This window comes from Amia ocellicauda, chromosome 4, assembly GCF_036373705.1.
Source record: "Amia ocellicauda isolate fAmiCal2 chromosome 4, fAmiCal2.hap1, whole genome shotgun sequence".
NCBI classification, from domain to species: Eukaryota; Metazoa; Chordata; class Actinopteri; order Amiiformes; family Amiidae; genus Amia; species Amia ocellicauda.
In genome coordinates, this window is record NC_089853.1 from 32,646,062 (window position 1) to 32,672,269 (window position 26,208).

The 26,208-nt window shown below is 36.6% G+C and overlaps 1 protein-coding gene across 1 annotated transcript in view; it reads left to right on the forward strand.

Moving 5' to 3' along the window:
- The first annotated feature begins 280 nt into the window (after positions 1–280).
- Positions 281–26,208, forward strand: part of LOC136748303 (NT-3 growth factor receptor-like) — a 383,972-nt gene continuing 358,044 nt past the window's right edge. The window contains exon 1 of the mRNA XM_066701924.1: positions 281–1,008. Within this exon, the coding sequence (XP_066558021.1) occupies positions 764–1,008 (245 nt within the window). The 5' untranslated portion in view covers positions 281–763. The remainder of the gene's footprint in view (positions 1,009–26,208) is intronic.

Sequence of the window (26,208 nt, forward strand, 5' to 3'; positions counted from 1 at the left end):
GGGAAGCCACACCCTGGAAGTGTTGTTTTGTTTCTGTTTTTTGACAACTTTAATTGGTAAGTCTACACGTGCACTTGATCGATAATGGAATAATTTCCTGGGGACGCTGCAGTAGGAGCTTAAATGCAATACATGTGAAAAATATTGGTGTCAGGCTATTTAAGTAATTAGATATACATTATTTATTTATCTGTGTATTTGTTTGTGTATTTATGTATTTACCTATTATCCCTTTATGATTGCAACCGGTTATTTTTAATGCTTTGCGACGCCTGCTATCTGATTCGATCTCTTTTCTGCTTTGCAGGTGTGTCAGTTTTAATTCTGCCCAGTAGGTGGGACTTGATGCTCGGAGCACAGACTTCTTCTTTCCCCCTCATTCTTTCTCATGCTATCCCTGTAAGTCCCAGAGCTGTGTAAGAACAACCTGGAACCAAGCAGCTTAACGGCAAGCAGCAGATACAGTCGCCTATATCATGCAGTCTAATGAAGAACACAGACCGGGAGTACTGAATTTTCGTTCCCTTTGCCTGTAACGGAGTATTTTTCTTTTTTTTTTCCTTTCATGTTTGTGAAATACTGGGACACTACGGCATTTTCAATGCTGTGACATACAGACACATTCATGAGCACCCATTAATTCACACATACAAGGATACATAGATATATCACACACACATACCCTGGAAATACATTCAGAGAGACACACATACAGTTCTAAACATTCGCACAGAAACACTAATCCTGCATTGGATCTGGAAACATGGATCTATCGTTCTTTCCGCTCCGAATTTGCTGGTGGAGGGTTTTATTTCTGTTAAGCATCTTCCAAGACTATCTGAGTTCAATGCTGGACTGCCCGCCAACCTGCAGCTGCTCGCTTACTGAGATCTATTGCAATAAGTCTGACAATGGGCATTTCTTCCCTTTGCTCGAATTGCAAGATACGGGAAACAATGGCAATAGCAGCAACAGCCTTCAAGATATGCTCAAGAACATCACCTCCATGTAAGTCAACAGAAAGTAAATGTCACATGTTGAGTCGGTATGTGTGATTTACTTGTATTAATAAGTCTCTTCCATTTAATCCCAGTTACCCATTCTGTTATTTCACTTTAGTCTTGCTAACCCTTGCTTTCTGATATGAATTATGTTTGTTGTTTGGTTTAGATCTCATGTTAGCAACTTGAAGATTATCATATATTCTGTCGTAATATTCTCCATAAGCACAGTGAAGCCACAATGTTTTTATTTGTGTTTTTGTATTATTACTTTTGTACATATCAACCTCCATATGAGTCCTATGCTGCCTTGGATGAATGCATAAACCTGTTGTTGAAATAGTTGAATAACGCTCTGCAATCTGTTTTATTTCTTGACCGTGTACGCATTCAAATGTCAATAAATATGTTCATAAAACATATTTTTTCCATTGAAAAAATATGGTTACATACATTTAAGTATGAAATATTATTAGAGTAATTATTTCGGCAATAGTAAAAATAGCATCATTGAGAGATTCAAATGGATATGATTTAAAATCCATTTGCCACATCTTAGGAGCGGTATATCAACTACCTCTGATTGCTTGGCGGAGAAGCGTCTTGAGAGGGATTACTTTGTATTCCTGGCAGCAACTTTAAAGGAATTTAGTCACAACGTTTGCCATCTGTAGTATGTGAAAGGTGCCGTGTACTGGATAAAAGAAGCGTCTTCGGGGAGCGCTGATGATGACACAGGCACTTGTATTGCAAATGCACCTTATTCAATTTGTGAGGAAACGTATCACTCAAAGCCCTTATCTAAAAAGCCATGCCAGTTTTAATATTTGAGCAATATTTTTGGCGTGGTTGTTAGGCAAACGTGTGGAACGCCGTGCTCTGATTCATTCCAAGGGGTGGGGGGTGGGGATGTCTATGAATCTGTACACTAATATGTTAAAAAAAAAGCGAATTTTGTCAATGCGAGTTTGACAGAAATGCGGTACACTAACATGTGTATGTTCATTCGCGTTATTAAGTAGTTCCCTCAAGGAGCACATACATATTTTGTTTGTGGCAGAGAGTCTTGTTGGATTCTTCCAGGTCACATAAAGTACATGGTTTGGAAAAATACATTTATGGTAAACCGAGGCCTATAGTTAAAATCAAAATAACAAAAAAGTGAGGAAGCGCAAGCGGTTCCACTACTTTGATTTCCATAAGGAGGGTAGTTTGGGATCTATAAATAGTGACTTCTTTTAAATAGAACTAGGGCATCGATGACATTTTTTTGAAGGCATTTTTTTGAAGGCTTTTGCATCTAATAACCTTTATTTCTGGTTCACCTCTCTCAGGTTAATACCCCCGTTTATGATATGATAATATGATTCATATTTATTAAAATGTCCGCATAAAAACAAACTTTGCATTTATATATTATATTTTAAAAGAAAAATAACATAATAATCCTCTCCAACTTTAATTTTATTATGTAGTTGCATATATTATATACTTGTCCATTTAGACAAACATACAATTATTACTAATTAAATAAAGTTCACGGGAATTATATAATACTTAGTTTATAAGACTGATGTGAAAGGGGATTATAACAGACTGCAAGAGGCACCCACACTATCTCTATTAGTATAGTAAAATGACCGTGTATTTAGATGTAGATTTAATCCGTTCTCAGTTGCATGACAATTACGTTGTGGGTTTTAAAATTGCAATCTGAATTATTCAGAGATTAAGATTAGGCCAGATAACATACAGGATATACTTCCAAAGCACTTAATTTTATACAATTTTTCTTATTCAAGGGGTATTTGTCGATCCAGTGGTACTACAGGAAGCAAAGCCATTTTGGTGGGAAAAAAAGAAACATTCATTATTGATTCTTTGCTTAGAATAGCCAAGAACGAGGATGCCATGACAACCTCCCTGTTTTGTACTGAATTCACATAATTTCCATAGGCTTAAAGTCGTGAGGTTTTATAGACTGAATTACCACGCTAAATGCATTCTGTATATATTTTATGTAATAGTAATGTGTTTAAATCAAAATACACCACATCTGCACTGATACATTTTCTGACATGAAACAACAAACAGTTTAACATGAATGTGGCAACTAAATCCATTTCTGTGCGCTCTCTGTTTCTGTATTCCCCTCTCCCTCACTCGTTTAGGCCACTAGAGGGGAGAATGGTAGCTTAATACGAAAACATGTGCAGGGAACTCTTGAATTAGCCCACAAAAGGACATCCGTTGGTGTATATAATATCTTGTTTAGTCCCCGGCTACAACGCAGACCATCTGATCAACATTATTCACAATTGCCAACAAAAGAGATTGTAAAACATCTATTAAACACTCTCCACTGTGTAAACAGAGTTGTCTTCGAGAGCGATGGTTGTTGTGTCGTTTTGATACACCTGCAGTGAACCCTTCCGCTGGTCAGCACCTAGTTTATTGGACAGCTCCCACCAAGCAGGAGTGAATCGGGGGTTAAAAAGACGGTAGAATTGACATATCCATGCATACATACATAATTTAGAGAAAATGAAATACAAGGATCTAAAATGTAAAGATAAAATTGTTGCATCGAGGACAACTCGTAAGTCACGCAGAACGGAAGAGGTTTTATTCAAAAAATATGTATATCTCTGTATGTGTTCATCTTTGTTTATCTAATTAAAATGCAAGAGCTATATATATATATATATATATATTAGAAAAAATGTTAAGCGCCCGCGACATGTTTTGTTCCACTTGTTAAATATATGACCTTGAAAGTAATGTGAATAATGGCTAGCTCTGTGACCTGTAAAATAGGATTGCCCTATTCAGTGCAGTATTCCACATGGTCATAGTTCTGCAGTCAATACAGCCTGCAGTGTTCTGGCTCACACAGTTCTCTGTACATATATATATGTGTGTGTATGTATGGATGCATGTATACAGTTCACATTTGACAGTTCACAGTCACCGTTTGAAGTACAACAATTTCTGAAATTAATTCAAATATGTCTTGATTGATCATTAACATGAATCAGTTTTACTGTGTCTGAGAAAACATTTCTAAATCTAACCAATTCTGAGACGCTTGTTCCCAGGAGCCTCATTAAGAAGCAGTATGTTCAATAACATAACATATTTGGAGTATAAGAAGTCCTACAAAAATATCAACAAGAAATTGAATGTATATGTTAAAAAGATTAGTTTGTGTTTAACATTGTAATAATCATACTTCTTTCTAATATCCGATTCATAAGCATATACAGTTAAGTCCATAAATATTTGGACAGTGACACAATTGTCATAATTGTGGCTCTGTACACCACCACAATGGATTTGAAAGGAAACAATTAATATGTTCTTTAAGTGTAGACTTTCATCTTTAATTTGAGTGTAGTTACATCCACACTGGGTGAATGGTGTTGGAATTACACCCATTTGTATATGTGGTCCCTCTAATTTTAGGGGCTCAAAAGTATTTGGACAAACTAACATAATCATGAATTAAATTGTGAGCTTCAATACTTGGTTGAAAATCCTTTGCAGTCAATGACTGCCTGAAGTCTGGAACCCATAGTCATCACCAGATGCTGGGTTTCTTCCCTGGTGATGCTCTGCCAGGCCTGCACTGCAGCTGTCTTTAGTTCCTGCTTGTTCTTGGTGTTTTGCCTTCAGTTTTGCCTTCAGCAAGTGAAATGCTGCTCATTTGGATTCAGGTCAGGTGACTGACTTGGCCATTGCAGAACATTTCACTTCTTCACCTTAAAAAGGTCTTGGGTTGCTTTCGCAGTATGCTTCGGGTCATTATCCATCTGCACTGTGAAGCGCCGTCCAATGAGTTTTGAAGCATTTGGCTGAACCTGAGCAGATAATAATGCCCTAAACACTTCAGAATTCATCCTAATATTTTGGCAGCAGTCACATCATCAATAAATACAAGGGAACTAGTTCCCTTGGCAGCTATACATGCCCATGCCATAACATGCTTCACAGATGAGGTGGTATGCTTCGAATCATGAGCAGTTCCTTCCCTTTTCCAAACTCTTCTCTTCCCATCATTCTGATACAAGTTGATCTTTGTTTCATCTGTGCAAGGATGTTGTTCCAGAACTGTACAGGGTTCTTTAGAATGTTTTTTTGCAAACTGTAATCTGGTCTTCCGGTTTCCTGTTTACATTTTGTAGTAAACCCTCTGTATTTACTCTGGTGACATCTTCTCTTGATTGTTGACTCTGACACAGATACACCTACCTCCTGGAGGGTGTTCTTGATCTGGCCAACTGTTGTGAAGGGGTTTTTCTTCACTAAGGAAATAATTATTCTGTCATCCACCACAGTTGTTTTCCGTGGTCTTCTGGGCCTTTTGGTGTTCCTGAGGTCACCATTATGTTCTTTCTTTTTAAGAGTGTACCAAATAGTTGATTTGGCCACACCTAATGTTTTTGCTATCTATCTGATTGGTTTGTTTTGATTTCTAAGGCAAAACTGAAGCCAAAATGCCCCAGGAGCAAGCAGGAACTAAAGACAGCTGTAGTGCAGGCGTGGCAGAGCATCACCAGAGAAGAAACCCAGCATCTGGTGATGTCTATGGGTTCCAGACTTCATGGAGTCATTAGCTGCAAAGGATTTGCAACCAATAATTTAAATTCACAATTTAATTCATGATTATGTTAGTTTGTCCAAATACGTTTGAGCCCCTAAATTTGGTGAGACCACATATAAAAATGGGTGTAATTCCTACACCATTCACTCAATTTGGATGTAACTACCCACAAATTAAAGATGGAAGTCTGTACTTAAAGCACATCTTGATTGTTTCCTTTCAAATCCATTGTGGTGGCAGACAGCCAAAATGATGACAATTGTGTCTCTGTCCAAATATTTATGGACCTAACTGTACATGTCTGGACAAATCTGACTGGAGAGAAAAGAATTTGGCCTACATATGTAAAATATATATTTTCTTCCCCATCAGTTGGTGACAAAACCAACAACCATAAACAGTACTGCTCTGCAATTGTAGATTTTGAGTGGTTGTTCATATAAGGCCTCATTCAGCCTATTTTGTGTATCTGTGAATATTTACCTTAATTCACACTAAATAACTTGCATAGGTTTAGTGGCGGACAGAGGGGGTGCATCCCCCCAATGTTTAGAGAATGTTACATTGCCCCCCCATAATGCTTACATAAGGAATACTCTTTTTGTTGTTTTTAGTGTTGTTTATAAAGTAAGAACAAAATATCCTTAACAATTAGCATAATCAAAGCATTTCTATTAATCAAACTAAAAAGGAATATTGGCAGTGTGCAGTTTTGATGTGCTTTACTTGGGGTGAAATGTCTCCAGTCTCTACTTTGCAGCCCCTTGGCTGTCCCTGAGGATCCCAGTTTAGGAATTAATGATTTTGTGGCTAGTCATTTCTCCCCCTGCCTAGGAATGTCATTTACACAGAGCCCAGGCATTAAGACTGACTATCACTGGCAGATGGGGAAAGTAAACATTTGCAAACAAAACTCTTCTCTGCCTGTTTTGCCCACCCCCAGTCATAATTACACATTTGTAACACATCTTCATATAGCATAACTGCAATGGGCAGATCATTTCATGAAGCTCTAATTGTAATTCCTGTTGTGTGTACACATGAAACTTGACAACATATTTAATTAATAGAAATGTCCTGGCAGAGCTCTTAAAACATAAGGCTCACTACAAAAGGCTCTTAATTAAAATGTAATTGTATAGTTATTAGATACAGGTATAGCATTCTCTCCCTCTTACATCCCCCAACTACCACCACCTTTTTGATTTTCACTACTGATTTAAATCCTTTCAAATGTAATGTGTCTTTCCTCTCATGGATATACATACACTCACCTAAAGGATTATTAGGAACACCTGTTCAATTTCTCATTAATGCAATTATCTAACCAACCAATCACATGGCAGTTGCTTCAATGCATTTAGGGGTGTGGTCCTGGTCAAGACAATCTCCAAACTGAATGTCTGAATGGGAAAGAAAGGTGATTTAAGCAATTTTGAGCGTGGCATGGTTGTTGGTGCCAGACGGGCCGGTCTGAGTATTTCACAATCTGCTGTTACTGGGATTTTCATGCACAACCATTTCTAGGGTTTACAAAGAATGGTGTGAAAAGGGAAAAACATCCAGTATGCGGCAGTTCTGTGGGCGAAAATGCCTTGTTGATGCTAGAGGTCAGAGGAGAATGGGCCGACTGATTCAAGCTGATAGAAGAGCAACTTTGACTGAAATAAGCACTCGTTACAACCGAGGTATGCAGCAAAGCATTTGTGAAGCCACAACACGTACAACCTTGAGGCGGATGGGCTACAACAGGAAAAATGTTGCCTGGTCTGATGAGTCTCGATTTCTGTTGAGACATTCAGATGGTAGAGTCAGAATTTGGCGTAAACAGAATGAGAACATGGATCCATCATGCCTTGTTACCACTGTGCAGGCTGGTGGTGGTGGTGTAATGGTGTGGGGGATGTTTTCTTGGCACACTTTAGGCCCCTTAGTGCAAATTGGGCATCGTTTAAATGCCATGGCCTACCTGAGCATTGTTTTTGACCATGTCCATCCCTTTATGACCACCATGTACCCATCCTCTGATGGCTACTTCCAGCAGGATAATGCACCATGTCACAAAGGTCGAATCATTTCAAATTGGTTTCTTGAACATGACAATGAGTTCACTGTACTAAACTGGCCCCCACAGTCACCAGATCTCAACCCAATAGAGCATCTTTGGGATGTGGTGGAATGGGAGCTTCGTGCCCTGGATGTGCATCCCACAAATCTCCATCAACTGCAAGATGCTATCCTATCAATATGGGCCAACATTTCTAAAGAATGCTTTCAGCACCTTGTTGAATCAATGCCACGTAGAATTAAGGCAGTTCTGAAGGCAAAAGGGGGTCAAACACAGTATTAGTATGGTGTTCCTAATAATCCTTTAGGTGAGTGTATATATATATATATATATATATATATATATATATATATATATATATATATATATATATATATATATGTACAATATGTTTTAATTTCTCCTATAGAGAATAATAGTTTTGGGGCTTATCCTGATTAGTATGTCTGTTTGTAAGGCTGAGTGTATCTGAAGTGGATTATACTGGGTTTTTGTTGACAATAATGTAAGGAAATTAGAAATTAGAGGCAACTGTTATCATTGGTTAAAATGTTAAAATAGTTAAAATGTTGGACAACCAGACAAGGCACTCAGCCTTTTATAAGGCAGATGGGTGTGCTGTATGAATTCAGTCAGCTTCCTTGGGTTTTTTCTCATCTGTTTCCTGAAAGGAATTGCTGAAGAGAGACTCAGGTCTTCATTTTCTAATCAACCAGGAGACTTGCCATGAGTTTAAATATATGCATCTCTTTGGGAATTAAGCACACCCATAACACTAGTAATGTATATAATTGTAATACTGATTGGAATAATGGGCAATATACAATATATTGATTAAATCTATAGTTTGCCCTTGAAGAATAATTCTTGTCATGGTCAGCTTTTGTTTTATTTTTGAAATGCAAACCTTGTAATTTTGAACGTCACTGGTGGTGGATTAGCAAGAATCTGGACAAAGAGCTGTCTGTTATGGTACATCTTATTTGCTGATCTGAGTTGATTTCATAAAGTCAGTTTTAAACAGCAAAGCACATGAAAGAAATCAGACTGAGCATGAGTTAGAAACCTCTTGCTTGTTGAGAGTAGTGCAAATTATATTAAAGCAGGAATCTCAAGTATTTGTTGTGTAGTTCTGCCATTATGTCAAACAACCAATATGTCTTTTATTTATCTATTTTTGCTTTTGTCTGACTAGTTAAGTACCTCAAATGTAGGTCATCTGTTTTCATCAAAGATATCCATTAAGCTAATTGCTTTATCTGTACTTAGGAGGGGGCAGTTTCTGTATTAAACAGTGCATTTTTTAATTCCTAATGGGCTAGCTGTCACAATCTATGGGATCAATGTTTTTTTTTTTTTCTTTTGAGACTTGGACTGTTGAATATAGTGTCCTGAAGTGCTAAAACTGGTGTCTCATCTGGTTTCATTGTATGCGTGGTTAAAATAATGTATTCAGTTATTCAGAACAATATACATATTTCTGCTATTAATACATGTTCTTTTATTCAGTTTGATTGGAAATACTTTATTTGGGGTCAAGACTATACAAGAAACTCATTTTAGAAACAAATATTTTGTTATCAGCATTCACATTTCAAGGGAGATACAATCCCAGACTTAGATCTTTCTGTTCTATTAAACATCAGTGTGTATTTTCAAGTTGTGGTGTGCTACTGTATATAGATAATATTTCAAGTCTGTCTCAGTTTGACACGTCTTTGATTTTTGAACACATAAGGGCAGAAGCTGCTTCTCATTGTCTAGTTCCTTGTGGGGGGTTTCAATATAATGTCATCTACAGTATTAAAATCGTTTTATTCTTGTGTTCCAGTCCCAAAAAATTTTGTAATCTGTTTCTTTTTTTTTAGTATGACTTTACTGTTCTACTGATAGAAATGTAGACTTTAACCAGTGATTAAAAAATAAAAATCTTACATCTTTGTGCACTCCTATGCCTAGCAAGCACTATTCCTATCCCCGTTAGCTGCAGACTTTTAATTGTTTACCTATCAATTAATAACCCATTGTATTGTTAATTGACATATTTCAATGCTAATTACAATGCCATTAGAAGTGTGTTCAATGACACCCTGGAGGGGAATACAATACTACTGATTGGCACATGCCCTACAATTGCTTACCAGCTTATCCCACAAGCACATTTGGGATTTGCTTCTAAGTGTAAAATGATGAATCAGTGAGTGCAAACACCACAACTTTGTTTTATTGTTATGTTTGATTTGTTATGATGATGATGAATATTAATACTACTGCTACTACCACTACTAACACTTATCATCATGATCATTAATACTTGAAATTACTCCTGTTTTCCCTAATTGGATTCTATCTAGTTAATATGAAACTGTCATTGGGGGGGGGGAAAGGTCAAAACTGCCATTCGAGAATTAGGATGTGTACACGTGTAGTCACTGTATAGAGAACTGTGATGAAAGGGCCACCCAGCTCACTGACCTTGTTTCTCCCACGCCGCCTCTTCGCATCTGCAGAGTTCTGCTTTAAAGCAGAATATAAATGAAACGCCTTCTGTTAAAGCGAGACAATCAAGACATAAATCCGGCTGTTGTATGAATAGATCAAGAGATAGGTAGACAGCTTAATCTCAGAGTAATTAGCCTGCAGTTTAATTCAATAGGCATTTAACAACATTTTTATGTATCTATACATTTATTACCTGTTTGTTGCCAGAAAAGCTGAAGAGTACTGAGGAATCCATGTAAATGATGTTTTTTTGTTTGTTTGTTTTTGTTTTTAAGAAGATAGAAATGAATACTGAATTGCATTTAAATAGTTGATTGCAGGCCAGTGTATGGCATTACCTTTGAAAACTTGCTTCGGTTCTTATCTGTGGAGTGTTACATTCAGTATCCTTGAAACACAGACACCAACCCTAAGACAAAGCTGTCACAAAGATAACCATATGAATTGTGTATATTCAGATGCAGAAGGTAATACAGAAAAAACATATTCATATATTCATACCAGGGATTAGCTGTACTGTGGACAATGCCACTATTGCTGGGAGGGCTCATTTGGCAGGGCTACATGGCCAACTTGCTAAAATTGTTCTGCACAACCCTTGAATTACTTTGGACGACTTCATGCAAATAATGGTTTGAAAGAATCACACTTATGGTTCCAGGATGGTTCCTGCTTTTAGTTGTTATGTAAGTAAGTTCCTGAATATTCACACAAAAGAAAACTAAATACAGTCTAGAGGGTTATTACAAAGCAGAATGGCCCAACAGTCGTAACCTAATATAAATGATTTATTATATATATATATATATATATATATATATATATATATATATATATATATATATATATGGCAGCTGGTACAGGAAGTTTCTTCACTCTTCAAAACTAGAGTTTCTTTAGTTGTTCCTGTATGTGAAGAGTTACAATAAAATATAATGTAGGAGCTAACTTATATAATGTGATGGTTGCTGTGCCAAGAACTACAGTCTTCCATGTAAGAGATTATGTATCTTTTGCAAACTAAAGGTCATTAATATTTTTCAAAATTTTAATTTGTGGTAATATCTCTTGACTGGAAATACTGCATGCTGATATGTCTTTTCTTACAAGTGATTAAGACTGTTATTTGTTATTTTTCCTTTTCCTTTTTTAGTGGCACAGGCAGGTAATAGTTAGTAAATCATATAGTTTTTATATCAGTTTGTCTTTATACAATTCTGTTTAATGAATTTGCACCTCAGTATCTCTATTTGATGGGATCTTAAAATCTGGAACTGAATCCAGCACTGACTTTCCTGACTTGTTTCAATATTTCTTATATTGATAAAGGCTATTTGAATTTTTTTTTTTTATAAAACATCTGAGGAAAAAGGAACTTGATTTTTGACTCCTGTTAGGGTAGGACTGGCAGTAACTGAAGACCCTGCAAATTATCCAAACTGTCTGTGGAAAATTGTTCCCACATATTTTCTGTCCAAGCCATGCTGACATGGTACATAAACTGCACATCAATTAAGGTTGACCGCACAAAATGTATGTTTTCTGTGTAGATAACAGAAAAGATTACATTTCACAGTGACCATGGTAACAAATGTCAGCACAAAAGCATTAATATGGAGGTGTCAAATCTTTTTATATTCTATACAATGGTGGAGATATTGCCCTAGCAAAGTATTAACAAGATGTTATTTCTAATATTTACAAACCTAATGATTCTGAGCATTTTCTTCATTTTTATATTTATATTTATAGGATAATAATAAAAATAAAAGTTAAATAATTAATTAACACTGACTGCTTCATCCAATACAGGGCACATGACAGCCCATCACAGGGCAGCACACACATGCATACTCACCCAACTACAGGGTAATATAGAGCAGTAAATCAATCTGAACAACATGTTTTTGGGTCCGTCAGGAAACCAGAGCACCTAGAGAAAACCCACACAGACACAGGGGGAACTTTTTAAAGTAAAAACCTTTTGGATTAGTTTGAAGCGTCTGAAGATATCTGTTTACCTTACATGCACTCTGATTTCAAAGCAAGTAAGTATTAGTCTAATTAAAGGTTTAATTATGTAAACTGGAGCTCAGGTGGAATGAAAATTAAAAGACCCCGGGGTCCTAAACACCTGCTACAAATGAATCCTTGTCTGTAACGAGTGATTAATCCCCACACACCTCTGTCTTTCATTCCAGTGACCTTGACAGCAATGGGTGCTTTGTTTATCAGTGTGTCTAAACAGCCACATAGATGATTTGCATCTGTGTATTATGTATTATGCCCAATCACATTATGAATGTGTCCCCTTTTTTAATAACCTCCAGCTAGATTGATATTGTAGCTTTCCACTAGCATATAAAATATGGATTTGTTGTCTAAGAGCTCTGATATCTCTGCCCTGTGCCCTTAGCTCTAGGGAGAGAGTGAGAGCAAGACAGAGATCCTGCTTTTTTATTCCCCTCACTGGGGTCAAACAGCTGCCATTTCTCATGCAAGCTCGCATGCACTCTACAATTGATTATTGTTTTTAAAATACCTAATAACAAAGAGGTCAATGATAGAGGATGATGGACTAATGGCATAAGCAGTGTAGTGCATATGGCTATAGCTGAATTAAATATCAATACTACCAATGACATTGAGGACAAGTTTGCAATTTTAAGGCTTTTTATTTTTAACATTATGCGTAGAGGCAAATAATTATTAACGCTTCTTAAATGCAGCACACCACAATTATTTCATACTATATTACTCTATTACTGTATTATCTTTGTCTTGATAATACATGTTTGCAGTGCCACTAAAACAAATGCATGCTTCCACGATTACTATATATATAATATAAGTATTGACTATATTAATAGTACTAAATGAGCAGGATTGCATTCCAGACAGAAGCTGAAGCATGGGTTGAGATGATTTGTGTGCTCTGCACTAATTAAAAAAAATCCTTGTTATTTCTTATGTGCTGCAGAATTTAGTACTGTTAAATATTGACAACTGATATTCACTTTGATCTAAGAATTCTAAAAACTGCTAACAATCTGGACTAGTTCTAAGAAATCTCATAACATGTAATATATCTCTATATGCACCCTGGATAAGAGCGTCTGCTAAGAAATAAATAAAACACTGTGTTTATTTTTTGGTTTGGAGTTGGCAAGTGGGGGGGGTGGGGTGCTGTGGAGTTGTTGGGGGGCGTGTGTACATCTTGTGAATAATTACTATGCATGAACCCTTGGGGGGGATAAACCACCTGTAACTTATGCCTATGTGCAAATTATTGAGGGGGACAAATTGATGGTCTCTCAATATTGAGGGGCTCGCATCCCACCGTCCATGAGGCCAGGGGTTCCCAAACTTTTTTGACCCAGGGACCCCTTTGCCGACCAGATTTTGGCTGAGGACCCACACCTACCAAAGTATGACGGTGGAGGGGGGGGATGCTGATGGTAAAAACTTACGAGAGCTGGGGAGGGGGTTGTTTGGGTGGGGACTATTTTGCCATGGACGCCCTAGCACCCCCTCGCGGACCCCTTGTTCCCTTTGGGAACCTCTGCATTAGGCCTATGGGGATTTTAACATTCTCTCAACATAACCATCCAGACTCTTTCTCCTATCTAACCCCACAGTGCTAGAATGAGCTGCCCCTGAGCATTAGTACTGCATACCTTTCAGCACCTCTTTAGGGCAATATCTATTCACATAACACCTGTAAAACTTTAAAATCTTTTATAAGTAAATATCATTTGTGTCTTTGGTTTTATGTTTATGTAGAACATTATATATATATACACTTACCTAAAGGATTATTAGGAACACCTGTTCAATTTCTCATTAATGCAATTATCTAACCAACCAATCACATGGCAGTTGCTTCAATGCATTTAGGGGTGTGGTCCTGGTCAAGACAATCTCCTGAACTCCAAACTGAATGTCTGAATGGGAAAGAAAGGTGATTTAAGCAATTTTGAGCGTGGCATGGTTGTTGGTGCCAGACGGGCCGGTCTGAGTATTTCACAATCTGCTCAGTTACTGGGATTTTCACGCACAACCATTTCTAGGGTTTATAAAGAATGGTGTGAAAAGGGAAAAACATCCAGTATGCGGCAGTCCTGTGGGCGAAAATGCCTTGTTGATGCTAGAGGTCAGAGGAGAATGGGCCGACTGATTCAAGCTGATAGAAGAGCAACTTTGACTGAAATAACCACTCGTTATAACCGAGGTATGCAGCAAAGCATTTGTGAAGCCACAACACGTACAACCTTGAGGCGGATGGGCTACAACAGCAGAAGACCCCACCGGGTACCACTCATCTCCACTACAAATAGGAAAAAGAGGCTACAATTTGCACAAGCTCACCAAAATTGGACAGTTGAAGACTGGAAAAATGTTGCCTGCTCTGATGAGTCTCGATTTCTATTGAGACATTCAGATGGTTGAGTCAGAATTTGGCGTAAACAGAATGAGAACATGGATCCATCATGCCTTGTTACCACTGTGCAGGCTGGTGGTGGTGGTGTAATGGTGTGGGGGATGTTTTCTTGGCACACTTTAGGCCCCTTAGTGCCAATTGGACATTGTTTAAATGCCACGGCCTACCTGAGCATTGTTTCTGACCATGTCCATCCCTTTATGACCACCATGTACCCATCCTCTGATGGCTACTTCCAGCAGGATAATGCACCATGTCACAAAGGTCGAATCATTTCAAATTGGTTTCTTGAACATGACATTGAGTTCACTGTACTTAACTGGCCCCCACAGTCACCAGATCTCAACCCAATAGAGCATCTTTGGGATGTGGTGGAACGGGAGCTTCATGCCCTGGATGTGCATCCCACAAATCTCCATCAACTGCAAGATGCTATCCTATCAATATGGGCCAACATTTCTAAAGAATGCTTTCAGCACCTTGTTGAATCAATGCCACGTAGAATTAAGGCAGTTCTGAAGGCAAAAGGGGGTCAAACACAGTATTAGTATGGTGTTCCTAATAATCCTTTAGGTGAGTGTATATATGTGTGTATATATATATATATATATATATATATATATATATATATATAATTTTACTGTTTGTAAAACCACCTTTTATTAAGGATAAAGGTGACTGAAAGAAGAGTAGCAAGTGCAAATATACTATCAGAAGCAAAGGGAATATCTGGATATGACCAGACCAAATAAGCTTTAATTAATATTTCAGTATTTGACTAAAATGATCAGTTAATTTGAGCTCTGTCTATATGCCGGTAATATACATACATGTAGTATGGTACTAAACATATACACAAAACAGACATTGCAGAACACAACTGTACACAGTGCATTTAAAAGGGTATAGGCCTATCTATTCTGAAGGTCAACTTTGCATAACTTTCAATAAGCTCATGATACCATTACGTGATCTATGAACAATAAAAGTCCAAGATATTATTTTTGTGTATTTCATATCCTCTTCAAAATTGTAATATTGATATTAAATAGTGCATTACACTAAACGGCCTTCATTCAAAACCATGTGTTCCCAAAGCTCTAATGTCCCTACTGAGATAAGTGATTGTTGACATCGTAGTCCAGATGCAAAAATGGTTCACCAGTGTTGTGTCAGTTCTAGTAAAAAACAAACTAGTGAATATTTTCAAAACTCCAATAGATAGGTGAAACATGTTTCAATGAAAATCTATCATGCAAATGACAGATACAGGCTTTCAGATAAAATTGTGTTCATTCATTTGTAGCAATCACTTTTAATGTAATGAATATGAATATTTATCTATTGTCGCTGGCAGTCAAAACTAGGAAACTGAAAGCAGCTTTGATGGCAACTCGACCTCTGATTAAAAACATCAATTCAGCAATAATCTTAACTGTTGATTGCCCTGGATATGATACGCAAATAAGATTATTAAAAATGATAATTATGTATGGTGCAAGCTGGAGCAATACTATGTCAGGGGTATCCTTGGCAACCCAGACTCCATATTAAGTACAGAAAAATGATGTTACAATCCAAACAGACAATTACATGAGCAGATAAAAAAAAAAATTACTAATAATTAATTAAATCTTAGACGTCCATATAACTAGTGCAACATATAAGTAGATTGTACAAGTAGACTGTACATATTATAACCTAACCTAGTATATATAATACATAATATTTAATATATTTCTTGGCTTAAATAAATATGATGTTGTCCCTGCTGCATTAATGATTGCTTTTTGCACCAGAACATTATGACAGAGTCTGACTGAAACTGAAAAAGATTTTGAAACAAAATATGCTAGAATTCAACTTTGTTATGAAAGGGTGTGCATAGCAGGCTCTGCAAGATGATGTTTGCATAATGAATAGTAAATAGCCATAAACAGAAACAAACTCCTAAGCTGTGTATCATCAGGTCTGATCACACTCAAAAGCCGCATACCGAAAGGAAATATAGACATTCTGAAGCAATCCTATTGGATTATTCTCTATACAATCAGCTGGGACCAATAGTGAAATCACACAAAAGTGTTGCTGTAACTCTGATTGAGTCTTACTCATTCATGTTTTAATACAATGTATTATTATTATTATTATTATTATTATTATTATTATTATTATTGTGTGTACACTGTCAGCATCCAGGATATGGCCTGATACTTTACCCTTTAATGAAAACATGAAAAGGGCACAGGTACACAGCTCCCAAGGTAAACAACAGTATGGAATACTGAGAGACTACAAGTGTCAAATTTATGTAGGCTATATTGTTGGGAGCAATTCTCTATTTATATCTTACATTCATTTTATTGTTTGTTCATTGTAAAGCAGTGTTTGCCTGCCTGTGAAATTACTGCCCCTATCATTAAATGATATGCCTTGTATTAGGTGTGCTGCTGGATTTCCAAAAATTGTTCCTAGTGCTGCCACCTATTGAGCTTTTCAGGAAACATAATATGTACAATGCAGGGTAGATACTGTCATAGAAGAGCACTATTTTCAGATTGTATGGCTTCCTGTCAAACTCATGAAACAGATAGATGGTGTTAAGAACTCTGTTATTGGTTATTTTCTCCAGATAGGTATCATTGTTTATAAACAATAATTTAATCATAATTAAAAATAAAATCCTGATGAATTTGACTTTAAATTAGATTTAATAATAATAATAATAATAATAATAATAATAATAATAATAATAATAATATCACTAGATTTGTCTAGATAAATTACAAGGAAAGCCAGTTTGTCTTTTTTTACTTTACCACTGAACATAATCATATGGTAAACATTACACAGACTCATTGAAGCACTTAAATATGAACTGCTGTGTTCCAGACCCAGCTTTGCCACATGGTGCATTATCATGTTAGTAGATGCCTTTTAATTAAATTCCATAAATGAAAGATGTACAAAATGACACAATATTAATTGTCTGTCATGATGTCCATCATACAAAACTAATGGCTCCTGCACAAACCATGATAAACATGCTCAAATCACAACAACATTTTGAGTCTGAAGAGTCTCCATATTGATAGTCTCCCAGTGGAAGTATATAGATGGACTTCGGTGTAGATTACAACACAGAATCTTTCAATTGTTCTGTACCACACTACACATGTGATTTGCTTGTGAGTGTAAGCGGCTTCCCGGCCATGTAAAAATCTGTGTGCGTGTAATTCCTTAAGCACAGTGGAGACACTTGTTGACACTCCTCCATGAATAGTAGTTTTAGTTAGTTTTCATTGTATCAGTCTTGGATAGTTACATCCTTATTTCAACTCAATCAATGCTATATATTTGAAATGTTATATTTGATATATGTTACATTATACTGCCTCTGCATTTATAAAAGACAAATAATCAGTAACACCTATGGAGAAATGTAGTGGGGTTTGTGATTAGATATGTGTTGTTCTATAGAGTGGTTCCCCTGTGTACTCTTTTCTACTTAATGTTAAGCATAATTGTAATCATAATCTTCCTACCTATTGTTAATAATACTAATGGGTGCCTGTAATGTCACCATGGTGTGAGTAAGGTATCTTCTTTCTACTTCTGTTCTTATTACTAACCAAGCTTTGATCTGTCAGAACCTGTTAATTTAACAATCAGTTAGAAATACTCAATAGTATTTTGTTTATTTGGTAATAGTGCTGTTCATGTGTGGATGGGTGTATGTGATTGCAAATGTGTGTGGATGTGTGATTGTGTGTGTGTGTGTGTGTGTATTGGAAGATAACAAATACATTGTGAAGTAATTTATATGCGAGCGTCCTGCTGAGCTGATAGGCAGGCTACATAGGATTTGTCAGGAATCCAGGTGTGCACATATCTGTTGCTTTGATAGATATTAATTTCCAAAAGTTGTGACTGGACACACTTTATGTTGTATCTTTAAATATAGTTGTTTGCTGCAAAGCAATGTATTATTCTGTATGTGGCACTTTTAGTTTTGGTATTATGTTATTAGCACTATGATGTTTGACTGGCTGAACTCTCCTATATTAACTTGTTTTTTATTGTTCTTTTCATCATTTCTTTATCCAGAGAGAGGAGGTGGTGATTTCCAGTGGGAAATAGGATATCAGTGGCTTTACTCACAAATGATTGAATTAATAACTGTAAAGCAATTGTGAACTACCAATAGGAAAACAGTGATATTAGATTTTAGCAGATTTTAAAGAAATATATATTTTCTCGTAATCACAAAGGAAATGAAAAAAAATCTCAATTTGTTTTTCTATAATTTAATGTAGTGATTTAAGATATTAATGTGAATCCCAACCAGTGTTGAGGGTAACACATTACTAAGTAACACATTATAGTAATTACATTACATTATTACATTACATTATAGTAATTAGTAATTAACAAGTAATGTAACGTGCTATGGTTCCAAATGGAATCATAATATTACAGTTTTGTAACAATATGGCCTAGTTTCTGTCTTAGTCACCACTTGTTTGTCCTATTTATTTCAAGCTCCTATTTATTTTATTTCAAACTCCAAAGCTGCCTTTTGGAAAAAAATATTTATTTTTGTTAATGATATTAACTGAAGCACTTGTTTTGTGACACTATTTGTTAAATCCCTTATTTTAGAAAGGAGATGTGTAGTTGGACTTGTTCTGGGCCTTGATGCTATTGTTTAAAGAGATAAGTGGCAATACAACTTTCCTGTGGCGCTTTTTAAAACAAAAAAAGATAACAGTATGTTTCTGTTATTATTCGACTGCTTGTGTTGGTGTAACTTTGTAATTGTTTAGTGAGGTCACACAATGTTTGGGGTGAAATGCAAAATAATCTAAAAGTAAAGTAACCAATTCCTTTCCCCAGGAAGTAATAAGTAAAGTATTTAGTTACTTGTTATATGGGTAAAGAGTACAATGTAATATATTACTTTTTGTGAGTAACGACCTCAACACTGATCTCAACCCTATCGCCCATGTCCAAATCTGTATTAAACATTTCAATATGTCATTGCCTTTATTGTGGTCCACCTAGGGTCTGACAATAATAGGCTTGGACCCTAAACATTTAAAAATAAAAGAATGCTACTTACATCCAATTAAGTCAAAAATAAACATTTACCACTCAAGAATATAGAACATGTTTGTGGAATTGCTTATAATTGTCTTCTATGTTGTATTGTTTATATATTTTCTGTCCATAAGAACATATATTAAGAAGTATTTTTATATATTGAACACTACAGGTTTTTGTGAATATAACTCTTGCTAGGTTTTTATTACCCCTGATGTCATGACTTTAGGTTATTGAATTCCCTTAACAGGCATGAAATAACTTAATAAAATAGTTTTAATTAAGAATCTAATTATTGAAGCTAAAATTATTATTATTTGGCAACATTTAACACCAATCTTTTCTGAGTAATTGCAGAGCTGACCATCATTTTTATTATTTTTTAAAATTTCAGTTTCTTCAACTATTGCTTTGTTTTCAGTCTTTTCCTCCATTCTTCTGATATTATCCCAACTGCCAAGCATGGTGGTGGCAGCATAATGTTATGGGGATGCTTTTCATTAGCCGGGACTGAGATGTTTGAATCAATACTGGGTCATAAAAATGTAACAATTCTTAATAAAGGTGTAATGATGATGAACTCCTGTTCTACGTCCTAGATAGGATCTGAACATGGGCACAGATACACAATTGTTACACCAAAGGTTGTGTTTATCCAGTTGTAAATTTGCCTATATAAGCTCTCATCTCATCAGATCTGATTTAACTTTTCACAAACCCAGTCATTTAGGGCTACCCAGCTCCGTGGCTCACATTTGTATTCTACAGTTACTGCAATGTAACGTGTCCTAAAGGAATACGAATGTCCCTAAAGGTTCCAGCCTGACCTGTCTGCCTCTGCTTTCACTTGACAGTCTGATACTATTTGCCTGTTCTCTGTCTTCAGTGTCTGGGGTTATTGTGCATATGTATTGCAATGTGAAAGTATTCAGGGGAGATAGGGAGAAAGAGGATTATATTGCCAGGGAGAGAAATCAATAAATATATGTGTTAATCCTAAGGCTGGCTGCAGGTGTGCATGTGAAAATACTATAGCACTTACTAATGCTAATCTCTTAAGTATGGTGATAACATTGTATTCAGTAATAGGGAGCTACTGCTGTACTATCAGTGCCAGTGGTATTTTGAAGCTGATGTTCACCTTGTATGCATCCCTTGTACTCCAACAATATTGTTCAACAGTGATCTTACTTGTATATTCCTATACTATACATTTCTAAAATGGTAACATTTTTGGAGAGTAATCACAAGTCTTTCAAATATGAGCTTAGAGCTGTGTTGCATTATGTAGAAATAACATGAATGTTGTTGTTGTTGCTATTTTTTTGCAACTTATTTCATTATACACTCACCTAAAGGATTATTAGGAACACCATACTAATACTGTGTTTGACCCCCTTTCGCCTTCAGAACTGCCTTAATTCTACGTGGCATTGATTCAACAAGGTGCTGAAAGCATTCTTTAGAAATGTTGGCCCATATTGATAGGATAGCATCTTGCAGTTGATGGAGATTTGTGGGATGCACATCCAGGGCACGAAGCTCCCGTTCCACCACATCCCAAAGATGCTCTATTGGGTTGAGATCTGGTGACTGTGGGGGCCAGTTTAGTACAGTGAACTCATTGTCATGTTCAAGAAACCAATTTGAAATGATTCGATTTTTGTGACATGGTGCATTATCCTGCTGGAAGTAGCCATCAGAGGATGGGTACATGGTGGTCATAAAGGGATGGACATGGTCAGAAACAAGCTTGTGCAAATTGTAGCCTCTTTTTCCTATTTGTAGTGGAGATGAGTGGTACCCGGTGGGGTCTTCTGCTGTTGTAGCCCATCCGCCTCAAGGTTGTACGTGTTGTGGCTTCACAAATGCTTTGCTGCATACCTCGGTTGTAACGAGTGCTTATTTCAGTCAAAGTTGCTCTTCTATCAGCTTGAATCAGTCGGCCCATTCTCCTCTGACCTCTAGCATCAACAAGGCATTTTTGCCCACAGGACTGCCGCATACTGGATGTTTTTCCCTTTTCACACCATTCTTTGTAAACCCTAGAAATGGTTGTGCGTGAAAATCCCAGTAACTGAGCAGATTGTGAAATACTCAGACCGGCCCGTCTGGCACCAACAACCATGCCATGCTCAAAATTGCTTAAATCACCTTTCTTTCCCATTCAGACATTCAGTTTGGAGTTCAGGAGATTGTCTTGACCAGAACCACACCCCTAAATGCATTGAAGCAACTGCCATGTGATTGGTTGGTTAGACAATTGCATTAATGAGAAATTGAACAGGTGTTCCTAATAATCCTTTAGGTGAGTTTATATATGTAACTATATACAGACGTGCTCAAATTTGTTGGTACCCTTACAGGCTTTTGGATCATGTATACTTGCATGCCTTTGGTATGTCATAGAATAAAGCAAAGAAGCTTTGAAAAGAGATTAGTTATTGCTCATTCTACAAAGATATTCTAAAATGGCCTGGACACATTTGTTGGTACCCCTTAGAAAAGATAATAAATAATTGGATTACAGTGATATTCCAAACTAATTAGTTTCTTTAATTAGTATCACACATGTCTCCAATCTTGTAATCTGTCATTCAGCCTATTTAAATGGAGGAAAGTAGGCACTGTGCCGTTTGGTATCATTGTGTGCACCACACTGAACATGGACCAGAGAAAGCAAAGGAGAGAGTTGTCAGAGGAGATTAGAAAGAAATTAATATACATGCATGGTAAAGGTAAAGGCTAAAAGACCATCTCCAAGCAGCTTCATGTTCCTGTGACAACAGATGCAAATATTATTAAGAAGTTCAAGGTCCATGGAACTGTAGCCAACCCCCCTGGCGCGGCCGCAAGAGGAAAATCGACCCCAGATTGAACAGAAGGATAGTGCGAATACCAGAAAAAGAACCAAGGATAACTGACAAAGAGGTACAAGCTGAACTCCAAGGTGAAGGTACGTCAGTTTCTGATCGCACCATCCATTGCTTTTTGAGCGAAAGTGGCCTCCATGGAAGAAGACCCAGGAGGACTCCACTTTTGAAAGAAAAAGAAAGCCATAATCCTTCTGGGATTATGTCCTTTGGACAGATGAGTTAAAACTGGAGCTTTTTGGCAAGTCATATCAGCTCTATGTTCGCAGACGAAAAAATGAAGCTTTCAAAGAAAAGAACACCATACCTACAGTGAAACATGGAGGAGGCTCGGTTATGTTTTTTGGGCTGTGTCATGTGTCCTCCAACAGGATAATGGCCCAAAACACACAGCTAAAAGTACCCAAGAATGGATAAGAACAAAACATTGGACTGTTCTGAAGTGGCCTTCTATGAGTCCTGATCTCAATCTATTGAACATCTATGCAAAGAGCTGAAACTTGCAGTCTGGAGAAGGCACCCATCAAACCTGAGACAGCTGGAGCAGTTTGCTCAGGAAGAGTGGGCCAAACTACCTGTTAACAGGTGCAGCAGTCTCATTGAGAGCTACAGAAAATGTTTGATTGCAGTGATTGCCTCTAAAGGTAAACAAAATATTAGGTTGAGGGTCCCATCATTTTTGTCTATGCCATTTTCATTTGTTTTTTTATTTACAATATTATGTTGAAAAACAAAATCAATAGCAAAGTCTGATTTCTATTACATATGGAATAACCAATGGTTGATACCAATTACTTTTGTCAGTTTCAAGTTATTTCAGAGGAAACTGTGCATTCTTCGTTTTTTGTGGAGGGGTACCAACAAATTTGAGCATGTTTGTATGTCAGCACTATAAGCAGGCATCATGTTATGGTGATTTCATTACAAGTTCTAGGACACGGTTGTGGTAATGCTGTGTTCCTAATAAACTAATTAATGAAAAGTTGTACCTTGCTGAATGAGTGTCCAGCCTTATTACCGAGCATAACATTTGTGTCAAATTGTATCCTAGACTTGAGGGTTCAGCCAGCCTGGTTTTTAGCTATTTTCAGATTTTTAAAAATGCATGATGGAGTCATTAAACTAAAGTAATTTTGTGATACATCTTGGATTAGTTAAACCCCAGACCCACAGTAACTACATAAGAGTTACATTAAGACTTTACTACTGTGCCACTTTTTGTACACTTTGGCTGGGGAGTCCAATTTCTTTTTAGTCAGAGTGCATCAGCATCATTGCCCATGCACTCAATGCACTTCATCTGAGCAATGCATGTGATCTAAACAGATTTGGATTGGTTGGCATGCTCTTCTTAGCAGTGGTTGGGACACAGAGTAAAGGTCACAGGGAGGATGATGAAACTGAACGTGAAAAGGTTTTTAATTAGACCTGAAAAGCCAGTACAGTCTTTGCGCATTTAAAACATTTCCCTTTCCTCCACCCCCCGCCCACACCTCCACACACTGAAAAAACAAGAAAATACAAGGAAAGCTGGAGTGTTAATCAGTCCTGGAAACCTTATATATATATTTTTTTAAATCCCACAAAGTTGCAAGTTGCTTCTTTAAGCATGTGCAAATTGTTTTCTGTCATATCCTGCAGATGACAGTAATATGCTAATTACATTACTGCATTTAATTAGGACAATGTGCTGTCAGGTGGTTGCACTGATACATTCGATTTTTTTTCTTTCAACCCTTCACTTTAATTACATAAGCGATATATTAAATGACATTCTATAATTTACATTGAGATATATTTGATTACTAAAATGATGGCAATAACATTTAAAGGAGTGGAAAATAATCAGGTGAATTCTGAACATTTCCTTGTAGTCTTATAAAGAATATAACATAGAAAAGATTATGAAATGAGATGAGAAGATTTTGCTTTTTGCTCATCATCAAGTAATTTCTAAAAGATTCAAATGTGTCAGCTTCATCGGCATGGCTGGGGAATGTTTCGTATTCTGTGTCATGAATGCTCCTAATCTTAATTTCTACTTGTGTCCCTGGATTCTTGTATCCTAGGTATCCTGGGTTGATTGAAAACCTGGATTTTGAATACCTGAATCAAGTGCGCACATAGTGCTCTTATTTTCCAAACTAAAGAGATTTGATTTGAGTTTTACTTTCACAGAGAATGTCATTCCTTTCAGACAAGGAATTACTAAAGATACAATATACCACTGACTCTCTCTTGCAAAAGCTGACACTGTCATGCAATTAGTTTCCCTCAGCCTTGACTACTGCAATGCTCTACTTACTGTAATAGACTCCCACCTGACTCATTCCAGTTGGTTCTATGTGCAGCAGCTAGGATTTCAATTGAAACTGACTGTAAAGAACAAAACACTCCACACCTGGCCCATGCACACAGGCATCCAATCATATTTGAGACTCCTCTTCCCTTTACAGCAGTGCTGACTACCATTCTGATCAACTAAACCATTGTATTTTTCTACTGCAATTGAGATTGTGTAATTGAAGAATGTATAACTGTTAGGCCTTAGGGTGGTTTTATACTGATACTTATAATTTATAGGAATATATGTGCAAAAAAATGCTAGTAATGCACATCCACCCTTTTTTTAATCTACATATGCCAATTTATTGTTGGCATTATTGCTTGTTTTATTTTTGGGGTTTTTTTGGGGGGAGGGTCAGTGATTTTTATCATACCCTTCTAATTTGGAAGTAGCAGTTCTTAATCAATTCACCATTAAGGGGTAGATGTACTAACTAAAGGATTGTGTTTAAGAGTCTGAAATCTCAGGTGACATGTTCTAAACAAGAGCAATTACTTTTGCACTGGTTTAAAGAACTGTTTCCGTAAATAATTTGTCTTTGTGATTACATCGTTGATGAATATTTGGTTCTGGGCATTTCTGCAAAAATACAGTGGAGATACAATATGTGTACCATTTAATAAAATGAGATGTACTAAAGCTGCAACACTTACAATTGCGTCAATTAGTTAAGAATTTTGGTTTTAAACTTTCGCAATCAGCAATCCTTTCAAATGAAATGTGCTTAATATGTTTACTAGTTGTGCTTAATGCATTTTTAAGAATACATTTGTTTTTCCCCCTCAAAATCATGCTTGAGAATGACAAATTCTGTCAAATTTAGGGTTCCCAGACGTGTTATGAGCAATAGACTGTATATATGCCTTTAAAACCTTCTGTTTATTCTGAGCATATTTATAGAAATAGAAAACAAACTTATTGTGTGACTGTCCTGGTGATTTGTGATGCAAACGTAATAATCACAAATGCTGTAGCAAAGTATCCCGGGTCAGTGCATGGCATTAACATTATTTATTTTCGGCGAGTGACGTCACTCAGCCCCCCCCACAACAACAGAATGAAACCAAACATATCTCTTTCGTTTGTGCCGGTTTGTGCCGTTTAAACTTATGTTTCAGCTATTCTAATATTAAAGATATAACGAAATTCAATTATAATTACATTATTTTTGCTGAACCCCCTATTGCATATGAATAACAAACACAGTAGGCTACAGTCCTAGTACTAATAGGATCCAAAAAACGGGATCCAAAAACAGGATCGGATCCGG